This window comes from Elephas maximus, chromosome 3, assembly GCF_024166365.1.
Source record: "Elephas maximus indicus isolate mEleMax1 chromosome 3, mEleMax1 primary haplotype, whole genome shotgun sequence".
Lineage (NCBI taxonomy): Eukaryota > Metazoa > Chordata > Mammalia > Proboscidea > Elephantidae > Elephas > Elephas maximus.
Genome location: NC_064821.1, coordinates 42,090,462 through 42,109,969, shown reverse-complemented (window position 1 = coordinate 42,109,969; position 19,508 = coordinate 42,090,462). Strand labels below are relative to the sequence as shown.

General features: G+C 55.3%; 1 protein-coding gene across 6 annotated transcripts in view; it reads right to left on the bottom strand.

Moving 5' to 3' along the window:
* Positions 1-19,508, bottom strand: part of ARHGEF16 (Rho guanine nucleotide exchange factor 16) — a 34,447-nt gene that overhangs the window by 5,494 nt on the left and 9,445 nt on the right. For 4 of the 6 annotated variants that reach the window (XM_049877681.1, XM_049877683.1, XM_049877687.1 and 1 more), the window contains exons 2-10: positions 11,126-11,717; positions 8,885-8,930; positions 7,696-7,865; positions 6,014-6,070; positions 5,348-5,508; positions 1,467-1,619; positions 1,191-1,320; positions 436-510; positions 66-158 (exon numbers count right to left, since the gene is read on the bottom strand). In XM_049877681.1, coding sequence (XP_049733638.1) covers positions 66-158; positions 436-510; positions 1,191-1,320; positions 1,467-1,619; positions 5,348-5,508; positions 6,014-6,070; positions 7,696-7,865; positions 8,885-8,930; positions 11,126-11,698 — 1,458 coding nt within the window. In that variant the 5' untranslated portion in view covers positions 11,699-11,717. Of the gene's footprint in view, positions 1-65; positions 159-435; positions 511-1,190; positions 1,321-1,466; positions 1,620-5,347; positions 5,509-6,013; positions 6,071-7,695; positions 7,866-8,884; positions 8,931-11,125; positions 11,718-13,125; positions 14,926-19,508 lie in introns of those variants that run through there. The other 2 variants (XM_049877686.1, XM_049877684.1) reach the window with 2 other exon arrangements.

The window sequence follows — 19,508 nt, the reverse complement described above, 5'->3', positions numbered from 1 at the left end:
CAGGCCTGGGAGAGGCCCTGGGAAGGCTGGGGAGGGGGGATGGGCAGCATGAATTGCCAGCTCACCTTGATCTTGCCGAAGTCGAGCTGCTTGTTTAGCGTGTACATCTGCTCGGTGCGCTCCATCCTGCGTGCACCCTCGTTGCATTGCTTCACCAGCTGCCAGGCAGGTGCATGGGTGATGTGCGTGGGCAGGGGGTAGGGCGTCCCACTGCCCATCTGCCCTGGAGGGGGAGCTGGGCACGATCCTAGTCCACCGATGGACTGGGGTGAGCTCCACTCTTGCTCTGGGTCTCGGTTTCCCCATCGATACCATGGAAAGCTTGGGATGGATAATCCAAGACCCCTTCTGGCCCCTTTCCTCAGTGTCTGCACACCCCACAGGTGGTGGAGGGAGATAGAACCTGGGCTGGCCCCTGCCTAGACCCCGCCTCACCTTGCTGATGGCCTTCAGGGCGCGGCTAGCAGCCTTGTACCTCTCTGGGTGGCCCTGCGTCTTGAGGCACAGAGTCTGGAGAGAAGGCACCAACGTGAGGGCTAGAGGCCTGCATGGGGCAGGGGTTCCCTCCAAAACCAGAGCCCACAGGTCAAAGATCAGCCCCCAGGGGTCTCCTGCCAAGCCCCTGGTGCTCCCAGCCCCCAAACCACCCAACGCTCCAGCTAGGCCAGGCCATGTTGGGTGTGGCCTCTGAAGCTGGCACACCCTCTCTGGGACACCCCTGTCCTATCCTTGGCCCTCTCCATCCAGCCTGGGGAGCTCCCAAGCAGCCTCCATTTCTTCACATCCCCATCTCTGCCCCATGGGCTGACCATGCATGAAAGCCCTGAGCCTCTGTTTTTCACCCTGACATGGGGACAATGCTTGGTGTCCTACCAGCCTCAAGGGTCTTGGGGAAAGAGAGGAGAAAGGGGAGGGGGAGGAGGAGACCCCAGCCCGAGGCCACCTGCGTGCAGGGGTCTGGGCAGCGCCGGTTCTGACTCATCAACGTGGAAACACTGGTGGAGGGAGCACGCAGAGTGCGGGATCACGGCTGTTACATCGACCGCTTATTATTACTGTTATTAAAGCCAACTCGTGTCCATCACCACTATTACTGAAACAACAGAGAGACGCAAAGAGCGGCCGAGCAGCCAGAAGTCAGCACAGCAGGCCCCGAGGTGAGGGCTCTAGCGGGCCCAGCCCAGACTCACGTCCGTCAGGAGGGGCAGCCGGGTTACCCTCTGCATGGGAAGGATGAGGAAGGAGATCATGGGAAGGCCCCCGCATGCAGGCCGCCGCTCGATCTCCTGCAGGGCCTCACGGAAGGCAGCGTTGCTGCTTCTGCAACAGAGGACACGGTGTTCCTGAACCCCGGTAGAAAGCAGGCAGGAGCTAGAGACACTGGGCTGCAAGCAAGAGCACTCAGGAGACCAAGAGTGATCCCTGTCAGAGCCCAGGTTGCCCAGAGCCCCAGGATGGGCACTCACAGCAGCCTCTGCAGGGTGCGCTGCTGGTAGACCTCGTTGGAGCAGTAGACCACATAGGGATGGAAGTGCTGCTCGGCATGCTCCTCCAGGATGTCACTAATGTCCTCCACGCATACCTGCTCCTTGTGCCGCTGCTCCAGGTCCTCAAAAAACCTGGGGGGGGGGCCAGGGGTGAGGGCGTGGTGCTGGTGGTCCCCTGCCACATGTGCACACACACACATACGCATGCACACACATGCATGAACACACAGTACACACACATACACGAACACGGTGCACACACATACGCATGCATATAATCACGTGTACACGGATATACACATGTACGGATATGCATACACACACACACACAAATATATATGCAGACACATATACGTATTCACCAATGCACACGTTTGCCGGTACATAAACATGCACATACATCAGTATGCACACACACACATGCATACATGTACTTGCACCCACACCGTGCCTGGCAGAGGACAAAACAGGCTCCCAGAGGTGGCCGGGGCTCCGTGGGTCACTGTCTAAGCCGAATGGAACCCCAGATGGGAGCCAGGCCAGTGCTGGGCAGCTGTCCCAGGACTACTCCACGAAAGATCAGCTCTGCAAACCCAAAATAACCGGATGTGTAACCATGGGCCAAACCCAAGACCGTGTTGCACTGGACATCAATTCCGAGGGGAATCAGGACAGAGACCGTGGGTGGAGACCTCATAACTGGAAGCCCCGCCTCCCTTGGTTCCCTGGGCTGTGGAGCAGAACCGCCATGGTCTACCTGGGCCCTACTCGTCTCAGTCCAGCACAGGGCATGGAGACTGAGCACATGGACAAGCCCAGACCCTGTATCTGGCTGGAAAGGAAACTCAGGCCCAGGAAAGGGGAGGGGCTTGCCTGAGGTCAGGGATGTGCTGAGAACTGGGTAATGGGCCTGCCTGGATGGCAGGGTGATGCAGCATGAGGCTGGGACCTGTGGCTGGGACCTCCCCCAATCTCGCAGGGCAGTACTCCCGGGGACCCTCATGGTAGGTGCCACATCCCCATGGGTGGGCCTGCTAGGTAGGGGGCAGAAAGCTGCAAACTGGCCCAGCCCCCGAGCTACCTGGTGCTCACCCCACGCCTTGGGCTCCCAGGGAAGCATCCAGCCCCGTGCCCACCCCTCCACTGCAGAAACAAGCACAGGGATAGAAACTCTGCCCACAAATTGGGGGAGACATAAGCTGCCTAGCCTCCTGGTTAGGCAGAGGGCCTTCCCTGGTACCCTCATCCCTGGGACCCCAAGGGGCTGGGCTCCAAGCATGCAGGAGACCCACCCACTCTGCCAGGTGTGTCCTGCTGTGAGCAAGTTGGCTAAGGGTTGGGGGAGTGGCCTGGCTGGGTGTAGGCTCCTTGGAGGTGCAGCCAGCCTCCACTTCTGGCTGGGCTTCCTCTGGGCCTCCGTGTACATGGACCTAGGCCTAGGGAGATGGGGATGGAGCCACTGGACAGGGCCCAGCAGTGCCATGTCATTGTGCAGACCAGAAGGTGCCCAGCCCCAAGGCCTCACCACCCCTCCACGTCAGCAGGGCCCAGTAGGGCAGCTCCCCTCTCGAGGTCTTTGTCCCTTAAGAAACTCTCTGCCCTGATGGCCCCTCAGCCTAAGCCCAGTCTCACCCTGACAGCCGGCACCTCTCTCACAGTCAATTCTGTATTTGGGGTTCCCATGATTTTGCTCCTGGCCCCATTGATTGGATCTGTGTTCCAGACCCAACTGATTTCGCTTAGCCTCATCTGTGGCAGCCTTCCCTGGGGACAGAGGCAGCGAGGCTGACGTCCGAAGGGTGGAGGGCAGAGTCCCCTCGCATGAGACATGGAGGCCAGCCAGGCCCGCCCCTCACCTTCTATCTCCTCTGCAAACAGTTTGACAGCGGCCAGGACGTGTGTGGCGGCAGGACAATGGGATGTGGGGCTGCGCCTTCTCCAGCTGGTGGGCCCAGCCCACACAAGGCCCATACAAGGCGAGGGACAGACTGGTCCTGCCAGCCAAGGCGGACATGTGGGGGTGGGGCTGGGAGGAGGCGACAGCTCTCTGATTCTGAGGCTGGCAGAGGTTTCCAGAGCACCAAGGGACCCCCTGCCCCTCACTCCAGTCCACCCTGGACCTGGGGCAGGGCCACCACCTGGTAGTGATCCTATCAGTCAGTACCCCACTGACCATCTGGAAGGCTCAGGCCTCACTCAGTTATCAGGGCCAATGGGGGCTGGGCCTATTGAGGGCCTGGGGGGAGGGGAACCGGGCCTGGCTTGGAGGCGAGTGGGGGTCCCTCAGGCACCCTGTTCTCTGGTCCTCGGCCTGACCCTCCCCCGATGTGCTTCCTGTAGGTGGGCCTGCCTGCTTTGGGAGTGCTCAGGGATGGGACAGCATATCAGTGTCAGAACTGAGGTCCCCATAGACAAGGACCCAGGGGAGCGGGCCCCTCGCTGCCAGATGCAGGGTCAGGTATGTGTGTGTGCGGGTGGGCGGGGTGGTCAGCACCCCAACTGGTGACTTGCAGGTTTCGGGGGCATAAGAAAGGTCTGAGGAGTGGCGGTCAGCTGCTGACCCAAAATAATGCCAATTCTTGGAAGTGGAGGGGGCTCTGCCATGAGTGGCCAGGGGTTGCTGTAGGGCCCAGCACGGGGAGGGACCGGAGTCTCCCCGCTGCCCCCCACCCAGGGACAGTCAGAGGCCCTGCTCAGATCAGAAGAGAGGACAGGTGGGCCCCTGGCCCCCTCCCCCATACTCGGGGGGCACGGGACACGCACAGCAAAGGGCCAGGACCAGGCAGGGGGCAGCTGCTGCCCCAGACCCTCCCCGCCAGGTGTGGGTTAAGAGCTTCCCATGGCAGCCAGTTGCTGAAGCCCCTGCCTCAGGGATGACGGTCACCCACCCCCACCCTGCAGCCTGATATTTCCCCAGGCGGGGGGCCCTCAGGAAACAGATTCCTGGGTGGGGCTCAGCTGGGGTGGGGCTGACACCGATAACCAGCAGCCACCATGTTTGGACAGCGTGCCCTGCCCGTGTGCCAGGCACTGCACCCACCTGATCATGCCACTGACCCTACCCAGTCTGTGTGGTGTCAGCCCATCGGCCTAAGTAAGGAGGCTGAGGCTGGGGAGCTGGATAAGGCCCAGGATCTTTGGGGAACAGGGCAGAGGGGGATGAGCCCACACAATGTACTGTGGGCCTGGGTACTCCGCAGGGTAAACACACATACACACACACAGGCACATGTGGGCCTGCACCCTCCACAGGGTAAACACACACACACCCTCATAACATACACACACGTGGGCCTGCACCCTTCACGGGATAAACACACACAAACACACACACACACTCCTAGGGACCTGAGCCCTCCACAGAGGCACACACACATGTGTGCTCATACACACACGCCTGTGCAAAGCCCGGCCCTCCTCCCTGCCCCCCCGTCCTGCAACCAGAGCCTGTGGCCAGCTCAGGGCCATCAGACACCACCAGGCAGAACATAACCCAGTGGCTGCAACCTGAGATCGAGTCTGAATCAGGTGAGTGGCCTGGCTCCAGTCCAGCCTGTGGGCCCCACAGGCTGGCCAGCACTAACCTGGGCTCCCTGCCTGTACTGCAGGCATTGTGGCAGCCCTCTGTGCCCACCAAAAGTGCTCTCTTTGAAAGCACTCCACCGGGCGTGAATGGTGGGGTGAGGGAGCACAGCACCATGACCCCTACAGCGCTGGTGCCCAGCACATCCCTGGGACCTGCTCGCAGTGGCCTCAGGGTCGTAGACACAGATCCAAGGTTTCCTTGCACCCCAACCTTCCACCCTGGGTGCTGGAGGCCCAGGGATTGCAAACATGTGTGGGCCACAGGGTGGGCTCACCTCTGGCTGGCCCCCAGGACATCCAGGATGTTGGAGAAGAGGTGGTGGTGCTCGGTCTGGGTCACGGTGGCCCGCAGCTCCTTGGACTTCAGGAACTCGGCAACCAGGACACCCAGGCTGTGCTGGTAGGAGAACTCCGAGGTCAGGATCTCGAAGATGGCCTGGGCGAGAGAGAGACGCTGGGCCCTACAGCCCACCACAAGCACTCGGTCCCCCAAAGGAACCACCCCGCCCCACAGGGTAGAATGCAGGGGCGTGTTAGGAACGGTGCTCAGACAAGAAGACAATCTGGGGTACAGGGAGAGAGCAGGACACCCAGACAGATAGCTGGGCAGGGCTGACGGGACAGCCACTGTTGCACATAGGCCTGGGGTGGGCCTGCATGCAGGCTCAGTCGCCCACGAGCCATGTGACACTGGGCCAGGATGGCCCCCGACCCATCAAGAAGGGGGTGGCAGTAGCTCCACCTGAGGGCCCTGTGTAGGTCAGGGACATGGAATAGAAGGCTCAGGCCAGGCCTGGCATAGGGAGACACCCACAATGTCACCATCCTCACGGGGGTGCCTGCCCCAGGAGCACTGAGTGGACAGCATCACTGTGTCCATGGTCACCTTCCCCAGGCAGATTGTGTGGCCCACCCACCAGCCTAGACAGTCACCCCCTCACCTCCTGTCTCTTTCGCTCCTCGGCAGGCAGTGTGTCCAGGATGCCCAACTCCACCACCTGAGAGGACACAGCCCAGGAAGGGAACAGAGTGAGCTCCCACCTCCTGTCCCCTCCCCGCCCTGCCCCCCACCGGACCAGAGCCCACAGGGAGAACAGAGGCCCCGGGAAGGCAGGAGCCAGGGTGGACTGTGCAGGGCCACCCAAAGAATGGCTGCAGGTAGGAGTGCTGGGAGACAAGCCACTGGGCTGGCATGTGCTGTCCCTGCTACCCTGTGGAGACCAGTCCCTGCACTGCCTTCGAGGAGCCCGGGGCAGCTCAGGAAAGCGTGATGGCCCCGAGGGAAAGGTTGACACCCCCTGACCTCATCTGCGGGTCTGCCCCAGGGATGGGGAGACAGGAGCCTGTCCAGAAGTCAGCAGAGCTCGTGCCCCAGAATAGGCTGTGAGGGCTCAGCTCCGGGTGGGGCCATGACTCAGATACCACCTGGGCCAGGTGAGTCAGCACCCTGCAGGGAGGTACGGCTCACTGCCTGCCCCGGGCCTCTACCCTGCAGACGCCCTGGCTGGAGTGTGGCTTGCTTGGGCCACCGAGCCGTGCCCTCCACAGCTGCATCAGGCCAGGCCTGCTGCACCATCCAGGGTGCCCTCTGCAGGGCTACCCCATTGTACTCAGCTCCTTACCGGGCTGGGAGCCCAGCCCCTCCTGCCTTCCTCCTCTGGCCCTGTGACTCTGCTGAGATCTTTCAGGCTGGTGTCAGAATCTCCCGCAGCTTTCCCGGGCACGGAACCCTGGACCCCACCCCAGACCTGGGGGAGGTAACAGCCCTTCCCCCCAGCTCCCGGAACCGAGATGCACTTGGCAGGTGGAAAAAAACCCACGCATTTCCGGATCTCTCCATTTGCTGGAGAGAGACCGCCCACCCTACTCTGGCCTTCCCCAGCTAGAGGTCCCACAGCAATGGCACAGAGCATGGGGGCAGGCACAGCACTGCCCCCCTCAATGGGGATGGCCAACAAAGAGCCCCTTATGCTGCAGACACCCTGGCTGACTTCCCCCACCCAGGGCCAGGCACCACCCACTCGATTGCTATCCCCACCTCACGGCACCGTCAGGGTCTCGGGTCACCAGTCTGTCCATCCATGGCTGCATCCGTGCCCTCTTGGGTACTGCCTGCTGCCTCCCACCTCGCACTTGTTCAGAGCACCAGGGCCCTGCCTCCTACACTGTCCACCAAACCCCCACAGCTACAAAGGTTAGGACGGCATCCTGTTCTCAGATGCAGAAAGGGAGAAGAGAAGGGCAGTGGCTTGGCCGTGGCCCTGGCTCAGAGTCCCAGCCCAGGGCTCACTGCCCTCCCTGGCTGCCGCCTCCTGCCAACCCTCCCAACCCTCTCCTGGTGCGGCCTCTGGGAAGAGGGGGCTTTTGTGCCCCTAGCTCCCGGCAGGTCAGTTTGAGCAGGCACACATGTCGGAAGGCAAACAGGTCCCTCGCTGCTCTCTCCCCAAATGGACTCAGAACGGCAGCATGGCTCTGGGGCACCAGGAGGGAGTGTCCCAGACCAGCCAGGCACTTCCATGGCACTTTAGGGGTGGACCAGGGCCCAGTGGACCACCACAGCTAAGACAGGGTCTGCCACAGGGCTGCCTTGGCCCCTCTTCCTGGCTACACTCACTGGCCCTACCTCGGGGAGCTGGCTCCAGGTGATCTGTGCAGGCCGGTAGCTCTTGACCACGATGGTGGTGTCCACTCTCTGGGGGCCATTGAGGCTGGCATTGTCCTCAAGCCCATCATCGTCTGACTCATGGCTGGTGTTCAGGCCCCGCTCTCGGATCTCCTGGTAGAGCTGGGGGTCTGCAGAGAGGGGGAGCGTCACCTGCGGGCTGGGGGGCTCTGAGGACTGGTCCCCCTAGAACCCATGGGCTGAGTCCTCTCGAGGGGCCCCCGGAACCCCTGCGAGTGACAGGCAGTGCAGGGCCTCCCAGAACAGGCTGCCCTCGGGCCAGCTGGCTTCCATGGTGGTCAGGGCAGGAGGAATGGTGGCCCCATGCAGAATTTGGCACCTTCAGCCAGGGCCAAGTTGACCAACTGGAATGCCAGAGGGGTCTGGGGAGGCTCTGAGCAGGGCTGTTCCCAGGCCAAGTTCCGTAGGCCCTCTGGCTAGGAGCCCTGAGCCCCTGCAGCAACCCCTTCCTGTCTCCCTCCCACTCCTTGCTCTACAACTCGGCCATCCCTGCCACCTTCCTGGGGACACCAAGATTCTGGGGCAGGCAGGCTGGCAGGGACCTCCTGGATGGACCCTATCATGTCCCCAAACTTCACGATAAAGGTAGACCCCGGCCTAGCCCTCGATGCCCATATCTTCCTGGCCCCTCACACCTGGGAAATGCCCCATTCTGGTCCTACATCTGGTCCTCCCCTGTGGGGGTCCTGCTGGCACCCCATGCTCAGCAGGCTAACATACATCCCCTGGGCCCCCCTGAGACCTCTGTGACTCCCCGCACAGCACCCTGTAGAGGTCTGTGCCCATTTTGCTCAGCCTTGGCCCCTAGCATGGCCACGATGGGCCCCGCACACACATGGGGTGCCTAACAACTGTCTCCTGGGAGCTCTGTCTGTCCCCTGCCCCAGGATTGCATGGATGGTGTCCAATGCAAACATTCTAGACCTTTTCAGACCCATCAGCCCAGTCCTGGGACCTCCAGCCCCTGGAAGCATAAGGATCCCAGTAAGCACGTCCTCTGTGTCACTGAGCCCAGGGCGGTCCTGCAACCCAAGTTAGCCCCAGCAGTGAAGTGGGGGGTGGGGGGGGGCAGCCCAAGGCCAGCTCCCAGTAGGGCCTGAGCCCAGCCCACGTCCACAGCCACACTCACCATCCTTGAAGGAGCCTTTGTGTGCACGTTTCCGCCCTAGTGTCCTCTGCAGCAAATGAGAGACATATACACCACATCAGGGCCGAGGACGGGGTAGGTCTATCGTGATCCCTCTGCTCTGAGCCTAGAGACTCCATACTCCATTTGTGCTGGACATGCAGAAGGCGCTCAATAATCATCTGCACCACGAGGGGTGACTCATGGTCACCAAGCAGGGCCAGGGAGGCTGGGACAAGGTGCAACTGGGGCTCAGAGCAGGCAGGGCAGAAGACTGAGGACTGGTGGATCCAGGAGGGCTGCGTGGAGGAAGAAGCAGGGCTGACCTGGTCATGAGGGATGCTAGGAGAGCAGGATGTGGGGCCTTGGGAGTATGAGTGGGCCTGAAGGGAAGCCCAGTGTAGGACAGGTGTGGCTGGGAGGGGACTGAGAAGGGACACTGGGGCGGCGGGGGGGAGGTAGGATCAAGCTACAGACAGGGTCCCTGGGGGCGAGGGACCTGGGATGGCAGGCAAAGTAGGGACTGGCTAGTGAGTGTCTGGCACTCAGCACAGGCCGGGAGCCTGGCAGCTGCTGGAGGAAGGACAGGAGGGTGGAGATGAGTGTGGTGGGCAGGGCTTCGGGAGGCCCCCAGCTAGGTGCCCAGCACTAGTCAGCCCTGCCCGGCTGAGACACACCGTTTCCTCCACATCACAGGTGCTGCACTGGTTCCGGGAAGGCAGGGGCTAATTTCCCCGACAAGCCAGGGCTTGAAACTCCCCATGCTGGTCTGGTATGTGTGCCACTCCCAGCCATGCTGGTCCCCGCGCCCTCAGCCTGCACCCCCGCCCCTCAGGCCTCCTCAGATGTCTGCACCGCCCCCCGCCCAGGTCCCTGCACAGGCTGCGGCCTCTGCCCTCCTGTACCTGCCCCGTCTCTGTCCTTCCTGTGGGACCCTCTCTTGTCCCTGAGGCTGTGAGGGCCCCTCTGATGTGTCCCCCACCCTGGGCGCTTCTAAGAAGCCCAGCTCCGGGTGTGTAGTAGACGCTGAGGAAGCATTTGCTAAAAGCAGGAACCCCCAACGGATGACTGAATGGAGCCTACTGGCCTGGCCTGGGTGGTACAGGGCATGTGGGGTGCCAATCCCTGGGATGCAGGGGCAGCAGAAGAGGTCCTGAGGCGGGTGCTGGACCTAGGCCTCTCAGGCAGGCCTGGAGGAGAAGTCAGTCCCCCCACCCAGCCAGGTGACTTTCTAGACCAAAGACAGTGTTGGCAGCGGGGGCACCGGGGGCCCTACCTACAACTTTAGTCGCCCCCATGGCTTGGCCAGGCCACCACTAGGTCAGGGCAGGAGCCATGGGCACAGGAGGCCGAGAAGGGGTGGGGGGCGGGCAGCCACGAGAGTAGACACCACTATTCAGCATGCCTCCTTCCCAGCACCCTGCATGGCCCTTGGCCCCCGTGGCCACACTGTCTCCTCTTGAGACCCCCGCCGCCCAGGTTTTGCCCTTGTCATCTGTACTTACAGATGGTGACGCTGGGGTTCAAGAAGGTTCAGAACTTGCCGAGCTCACTCAGAAGCAAGGCCCCGCCCCAGGTCTTCACAGAGGTAGTGGGTGCCTGGGGCTTCTAGGATGGGCCTGGGCAGGCCAGCATAGAAAAGCCAGGGGGCAGGCCTGCTTCTCTGCTCCACCCCCGAGAAACTTCCGGGCTTTCCCAGGCTGCTGAAGAAGCCCCAGTGGTTCGGTTCTCCTCCCCGTCAGCTTCTGTATCCCATCCCCCACCAGACCCCAGGCCCACCAGGGCAGGAGAACAAGGCAGGGTTGGGTAGGGGCCTGAACTTCATGCGCATGGCCTCTCAGCTGGTGGCTCCCTACAAAGGTCAGTCCCGAGCCAGGCAAGGGATGCCAGAGTCCAGAGACCTGGGGACATCTACCCTCCTGGCTGCAGGTGCCTGAGTGCTGGCTGAAGGGGCGTGCAGGCTTGAGCTGGAGGCCCAGCCACTCCTGACCCTGGATGGAGCCCCTCGGGCAGACTGAGCCAGGGCTAGTGCTCCACAAACTTGTCATTAACACTTGCCACTCAGCTAGCCCACCTCAGAGAGGGTTAACGCCGCGGCTGAGAGTGGGGACCCCACAGTGGGGCCTGGGTGAGATCCTTAACCTTCCTCAGCTGCCTCCCCCGTGAAAGGGCTACATTTGCACTCAGCATACAGCCTGGCCACTGGGCCCAACTAAATATAGCCAGGCAGGCAGTCCCCCCTACCTTGTGTTTGGTCTGGGCTCGAGCAGGAGGCTGGCTGGGCTCCTCGGCCAGAGCCTGGAGCCGGGGGCTGAGCTGGGTGGGGCCCCCCTCACTGCCCAGCGTCCCTGGGCCCTTCATGGCTGCCCGGTAGGATTGGTTCCGTAGGTTTCTCCTCAGGTTGCCCCCTGAGCCTGCGTCTACATCCAGGTCGTCCAGGGAGAAGCTGGGGCCCGAGGGGAGCCCAGGGCCCCGTCGGACGGCCTCATTGCTGAGCATGGCTGCCCCGAAGCTCTGGTGACGGGCTGGTGCTTTTGCCCTGCTGTGTACGGCCAGGCTCCTGGGGATCAGCTGCTGAGTGCCCATCTTGAGGGCGGCGGGGCTCTGTGTGCTCAAGACGATGGGCCGCGGCTCTATGTCTTCTGGGGGTGCCGGGGCCTCAGGCTCGGAAGTGGTCCTGTCCCTGACCCGCAGGGAGCCCCGGACCATGGGGAGCCCACATGCTGGGTTGCCGTTGGCATCGAGCTGAAGCTCAGAGTGGAAGCGGTATTCTAGGAGCTTCTCATCCAAGGAGCTGTCTGAGTACCGCTGGGACATGCTGGGCAGTCTCAGGGACCTGGGGAGGGACAGGATAGAGGTGAGGGCAGCCCACAAGGGCATTGCTCCCCCACACCTGTCAAACGGACACTGTCCTTCTGCCCACCTGGCCCCACCTGTTCTTCATTGTGTCTACCCTGGTCACAGCTCCCTGCAGCTCCCAGGCCACCATAAGCAAAGGGCGCCATGGCAGCTGGTGGTGGCCAGCCATGAGCACCACCCATGACCATCAGGTGCCTCCCTGGGGCTGAGGGGCTTGCCTGGGCCGGGCACCTGCAGGGTCAGCATTGTGGAGGTCAGGTGGCCAGTTCTCCATCTTCTGGGGTAGAGGCTGGGTCTGCAAGGCCACCCTGCTTGTCTGGTGGGCAGCAGGCCTGCTGAGGAAACCCCCTGAGCTTGGTGGGTGGGTGTGCATGCATGGTGCCTGGGCCCTGCAGACCTGGGCCGGAATCCAGCTTAGTCATGAGCCTCCTGGGTCACCTGGACTGGCACCCAGCTCTTGGCATGACTCCTTCATGGTCACTATGGAGACGATCCCACTGTCCTGTGGAGCTCCCCGAAGCCTGAGCCAGATCACGTGGTGTGACCACAGCATCTACCTTATGGCAACATCCCAGAGCCCTGAAGTCAGCTCTGCTTTGGTGGTTTAGGGGCATGATCGCGTTTGGTCCTGGAGGCATGGGCTGTCCCGTTCTCATTGTGCAAAGGAAGACATGAGGCCCAGAGGGGCCTGGGGACCTGGCCAAGGACACGTCCGGACACGGTGGATCCAGATGGGCCCCTGGCCTGTCTGATTCCTTCTTTCCGGTAGCTACACCATCTGGCGGGCAATACGACCAGGCCAGCCTTCTACGTGGCCTCTCATGTGGCAGCAACACACCCTCACTCTCCCACATTTCTGGGCGTGGAATGTGGCTGACCATCCCTGCCTCAGGAAATGTCCAGGACCTAGTCCAAGAGTGCTGGTACACCTTGTCACTGTGGGTGTGTAAATGCAGAAGTTGGGGGAGGCATTTGCAGAGCTCCAACCCTGAGTCTATGGCCCCAGGACACCCTGCCTGGCATGGGTATTGGCATTGGTGCCACCTGTGGACCGCCCCTCAGGTGCTCTGGCTCGCTCCTCCCAGCAGCCTGTGTCCCGCAACCCTCCCCTCCCCCTGAGCCCATCTCTCCCCCGGTCCTCTCTGTCATCCCCCACTGGCCCCACTTCCAGACCCTGGCCTGGCACCAGCATAGTATGCAGCCCGGCCCCTCACGCTGTCCATAGTACTGTCTTCAACTGTTCCCTCTCCTCTTTCCTGCCCTTTTGGGTAGGGCGTGGCCTGTGACTTGCTCTGGCCAATGACACAGGACATGAGTAGAAGGGCTGTGTGTCCCTCCTGGGCAGGGTCTTTAAGTGCCAGTGCGTGATCTGCCATCTCCCCTACCTCTGCTGTGCTGACCATAGACACGGTGTCGTGATGGGGTTGCACTGGCCGGTGGCCCGCGAAGGCTTCAGATGTGCAGACCTCTAGCTGACCTGGGATGCAGCTGGAGTGGGAAGTGAGGCTTTACTGATGAGCACTTACAGGGTTGCTTGTTACTGCAGCAGAGTCAGGCTCATCCCGACTGATGGGGCATTGCTCAGCCCGAGGCTGGATGGGGCCAGGGGACACTCGTGCCTTCGCCGTTCCCCAGCCACTACAAGCCTCATGAGTACTAGCCTCTGGCCACTCCATCCTGAGGATCCGTTCTCCCGCTGTCACTGTTATGGACTGAATTGTGTCCCGCCAAAATATATGCTGAAGTCTGAGCACCAGTACCTGTAACCTGGCCTCATTTTGAAATAAGGTCTTTGCAGGTGTAATTAGTTCACGTGAAGTCACACTGGAGTAGGGTGGGTCTTAATCTCTTTACGACTGGTGTCCTTATAAGAAAAGGAAACAGAGATACAGAGAGACACAAGGATGAAGGCCATGTGATGGAGGCGAGACTGCAGTGATGCAGCCCCAAGCCAAGCCAAAGAAAAGCGTCTTCCCCTAGAGCCTCCAGAGAGAACCTGGCCCTGCTGACACCCTGAATTCAGATTCCTAGCCTCCAGACTGTGAGAGGATAAATTTTTGTTGTTTTAAGTCACTCGCTGTATGGCACTTTGTTACAGGGCCTGGGAAACTGCTACAGCTCTCTTCTCATCACTCTACTCCTCAAGAACCCATGGCAGCAGGGGGCAGAGCCAAGATGGCGGAGTAGTCAGATGCTTCCTGTGGTCCCTCTTACCACAAAGACCCGAAAAAACAAGTGAATCGATTTTATATGACAACCTAGGAGCCCTGAACATCAAAGACAAAGTTGAGGAGTCAGACTGAGCAGCAGGAGGAGGGAGAGGCAGTTAAGAGGCAGCAAAGATTTGCCAGACCTGACCTGGCCAGCACCCTGCAGGTTGGATTGGCTGGCACATGTGGGCTGAGGCAAGCAGTAGCTCTCGGGAAGTGTTTTCCACACAGGGGGAAACCAAGAGGTGGAGGGTCTGCCCAAGGCTCTGGAACTAGGGAGAAGCGGCACTGAATCAGTGAAAGATAAGTACAAGCACCTTACTTACTGTGCGGGATCAAAAAAACCTTTCCCCCCTCCAGGAAGTACTTCTCTCCCATTTACCTGTCCCCTCCCTGCTCTGCTCTGGGTCTGGTCCAGCTTTAGCAATTGCTGTGTCCCCTGGGCTGGAAGTAGGACCTGTCCAGTGCCCCAAGCCCTTCTCCTGGCTTTGGAGAGGGAACAAACTAGCAAACAAATTAACAGGAAAAAATAATCTGCCGGCTCCCCTAAGCTGGGAACTCAGGGCAGGCACAGCCCTTTTGCCTAGGCACAGGCATAAGGGGTCCATGGACTCTGAATGCCTTTCACTGCCAGGTGCTCCTTAGAAATTCAATGGGGCAGTTCTCCTCTGTCCTGTAGGGTCGCTATGAGTCGGGATCAACTCGACGGCAGTGGGTTTGGTTTTGGTTTCACCCTTGCATAGACTTGTGTGGGCTCATTTCAACAGCGTAGGCTCTCATTAGCACAGTACAACAGGTTATATACCTGAAGCCTATTTGCAACTGCAACAGCTAAGGGGGGGGTGGCAGATTTGTGACACTTGACACCACCCTGCCCATTAAGCAGGGTCCTCACCTACCCACATCAGGGGCCTGAAAACTGGTGGTTCCACCCACTCCACCTAGCTGCCAATGACAGGGGCCTGAGAGTAAGTGATGACTCCCAGTCCTTACAGCCAACAGTATTGGGTGCTCAAAGTCTGGCTGCAAAACCCACCCACCTATGTGCTGTATGGAACAGGGACATGTCTTCCACCCAGGTACTCAGGGGCAGCTGTCAGCCCCCTGCCTTGCTCAGCACGTGACCCCCTACTGCAGCCAGATACCTGTGCCTACTTCAATCACCCCTGCCCATTTAGGACTGTAGGTGAGAGTTTGCACCACACACTCAATGACCAGTGATCTGGACACTTGAGCTGAATCCACACAAGAAAAGTAAATGGACTCCTGGGCTCACATACCTAGTAACAGCTCCAACCACCTGGTGACAGAACACGAGGGCTTCAAAGACATCAATAATCAAAGTAGCTCACACGACCAACCTGTTTGAGCATATCAAAACAAAACAAAACAAGAAGCTAGGACAGAGTAAGCAAACATAAAATAAATATAATAACTTCTTGACGGCTTGGAGACAACACGTCATATCAAATCACATAAAGAGGTAGACCATGATGGCTTCAGCAAGTGACCAAAACAAAGAACCAAGAAACCTCCTGGAGGAAGAAAAGGTCTTGGAGTTACCAGAGGTAGAATTCAAAAGATTAATATATAGAGCTCTTCAAGAGATCAGGAAGGACATCAGGCAAAATGCAGATCAAGCCAAGGAACACACAGACAAAGCAACAGAGGAACTTAAGAAGATTACACAAGAGCATAAATGACAAATTTAAGAGGCTGCAAGAATCCATAGAGAAATAGCAAACAGAAATCCAAAAGATTAACAATAAAATTTCAGAATTAGACAACTCAATAGAAAGTCGTAGGACCAGAATTGAGGCAATGGAATCAGAATTAGTGAGACTGAAGATAAAGCTCTTAATACAAATTTATTTGAGGAAAAATCAGATAAGAGAATGAAAAAAAATGAAGAAACCCTAAGAATTATGTGGGATTCTATCAAGGAGAATAACCTATGAGTGATTGAAGTACCAAAATGGGGGGATAACAGATAATACAGAGAGAATTGTTGAAGACTTGTTGGCAGAAAACTTCCCTGATACCATGAAAGATGAGAAGATATCTATCCAAGAAGCTCATCGAACCCCACACAGGTTAGATCCCAAAAGTCACCAAGACATATTATAATCAAGCTTGCCAAAACCAAAGGTAAAGAAAGAACTTTAAAAGTGGCTAGGGATAAATGAAAAGTCATCTACAAAGAAGAGTCAATAAGACTACTCAGCAGAAACCATGCAGGCAAGAAGGCAATGGGATGATATATATAAAAGCATTGAAGGAAAAAAATTGCCACCCAAGAATTATATATCCAGCAAAACTGTCTCTCACATACAATGGCAAAATTAGGGCATTTCCAGATAAACAGAAGTTTAGGGAATTTGTAAAAGCCAAACCAAAATTACAAGAAATACTCAGGGAGCCCTCCTGTAAGAAAATCAATAACATCAGATAACTACTGAAGACTAGAACACAGGACAGAACGACCAGATTTCAACCCAGGTAGGGAAGTCATAAAAATAAATCAAAGCTAAAACACTGAAAATAGGGAAACAGAGATGTCAATATGTAAAAGATGACAACATTAAAACAAAAAAGAGGGACTAAATAATGTAGCCATAGAACTTTCATATGGAGGAAGTCAAGGTGATCAAGAAATAAAAGATTGGTTTAAACTTAGAAAAACAGAGGTAAATATTAAGGTAACCATAAAGGAAACTAACAAACCTACACATCAAAATAAGAAACAAGAAAACCAAAGACTCAGCAAATACAAAATCAACAACAATGAAAAAGATGAAAAGAAAATACATAAAGAAAAACAATTCAGCACAGAATATTAAGTGGAACAAAGAAACTGTCAACAACATACACACACAAAACACATCAAAATGCTAGCACTAAACTCAAACATATCAATAACTATGCCGAATATAAATGGACTAAATGTGCCAATAAAGGCATAGAGAGTGGCAGAATGGATTAAAAAAAACACGATCTGTCTATATGCTGCCTACAAGAGACACACTTTCGACTCAAAGACACAAGCAAACTAAAACTCAAGGAATGGAAAAAAATATATCAAGCAAACAACAATAAAAAAAAAGAGCAGGAGTGGCAATATTAATCTCTGACAAAACAGACTTTAAAGCAAAATCCAACACAAAGGATAAGGAAGGACATTATATAATGTTTAAAGGGTCAATACACCAGGAGGACATAACCATAATAAATATTTTGCACCCAATGACAGGGCTCCAAAATATATAAAGCAAACTCTAACAGCATTGAAAAGAGAAATAGACAACTCCACAATAATAGTTGTAGACCTCAACACGCCTTTTGGTGAAGGACAGAACAACAAGAAAGAAGTACAATAAAGACACGGAAGATCTAAATGCCACAATCAACCAACCTGATCTCATATACATATACAGAACACTCCACCCAACAGCAGCCAAGTATACTTTCTTTTCCAAAGCACATGGAACATTCTCCAGAATAGACAACTTATTAGGCCACAAAGAAAGCCTCAATTGCATCCAAAACATCAAAATATTACGAAGGATCTTTTCTGACATAAAGCCGTAGAAGTAGAAATCGGTAACAGAAAAAGCAAGGAAAAGAAATCAAAATACATGGAAACTGAACAACACCTTGCTCAAAACCTACTGGGTTATAGAAGAAATTAAGTACGGGATAAAGAAATTCACAGAATCAAATGAGAATGAAAACACATCCTACCAGAACCTTTGGAACACAGCAAAAGTAGAGCTCAGAGGTCAATTTATAGCAATAAATGCACACATGCAAAAAGAAGAAAGGGCCGAAATCGAAGAATTAACCCTACAACTTGAACAAATAGAAGTAGAGCACCAAAAGAAATACATGGACACCAGAAGGAAGAAAATAATAAAAGTTAGAGGAGAAATAAATGAAATAGAGAATAGAAAAAACAATTGAAAGAGGTAACAAGACCAAAAGCTGGTTCTTTGAGAAGATCCACAAAATCAATAAACCTATGGCCAAACTGACAAAAGAAAAACAGGAGAGGAAGCAAATAACCTGAAAAAGAATTGAGATGGGTGATATCACAACAGACTCAGATGAAATTAAAGGAATCATAACAGAATACTACGAAAAACTGTACTCCAACAAATTTGAAAACCCAAAGGAAACGGGCAAATTTCTAGAAACACACTACCTACCTAAACTAACACAAACAGGTAGAACAGCTAAATAAACCCAAAACAAATGAAGAGATTGAAGAGGTAATTTAAAAAAGTCCCAAGAACAACAACAAAAAAGCCCTGGCCCTGACGGCTTCACTGGAGAATTCTACCGAATTTTCAGAGAAGAGTTAATAGCAGTACTGCTAAAGGTATTTCAGAGCATAGAAAAGGATGGAATACTCCCGAACTCATTCTATGAAGCCAGCATAACCCTGATACCAAAACCAGGTGAAGATACCACAAAAAACGAAACTTACAGACCAATATCCCTCATGAACATAGATGCAAAAATCCTCAACAAAATTCTAGCCTATACAATTCAACAACATATCAAAAAAAAAAATTCACCATGACCAAGTGGAATTCACTCCAGGACTCGACGGCACTGGGTACTGGGATGAAGGGCTTGTTCAACATTAGAAAAACTGTCAGTGCAATCCATCACATAAATAAAACAAAAGACAGAAATTGCATGATCTTATCAACTGATGCAGAAAAGACATTTGACAAAGTCCAACACTCATTCATGATAAAAACTCTCAGCAAAATAGGAATGGAAGGGGAATTCCCAGAAAGCCAACAGCCAACATCTAAATGGAGAGAGCCTGAAAACATTCCCCTTGAGAAATGGGAACCAGACAAGGATGTCCTTTATCACCACTCTTATTTGATGTTGTGCTAGAGGTGCTAGCCAGAGCAATAAGGCAAGAAAAAGAAATAAAGGGTGTCCAAATTAGTAAGGAAGAAGTCAAAGTATCCCTCTTTGAAGGTGATATGATTTTATACACAGAAAACTCCAAAGAATCCACAAGAAAACTACTGGAAATAATAGAAGAGTTCAGTGAAGTATCAGGATACAAGATACACACTCAAAAATCAGTTGGATTCCTCTACACCAACAATAAGAACTTCTAAGAGGAAATCACCAAATCCATACCATTTACAATAGCCCCCAAGAAGATAAAATACTTAGGAATAAGTCTAACCAGGGATGTAGAAGACCTATACAAAGAAAACTATAAGACACTACTGCAAGAAATCAAAAGAAACCTATGTAAGTGGAAAAACATACCTCGTTCATGGACAGGAAGACTCAACATTGTGAAAATGTCTATTCTACCCAAAGAGATCTACAAATACAGTGCAATCCTGATCCAAATTCCAATGACATTTTTTAATGAGATGGAGAAATAAATCGCCCCAACTTCATATGGAAAGGAAAGAGGTCTCTGATAAGTAAAGCATTAGCAAAGAAGAACAAAGTGGGAGGCCTCACTCTACCTGATTTTAGGACCTATTATATTGCCATGGCAGTCAAAACAGCCTGGT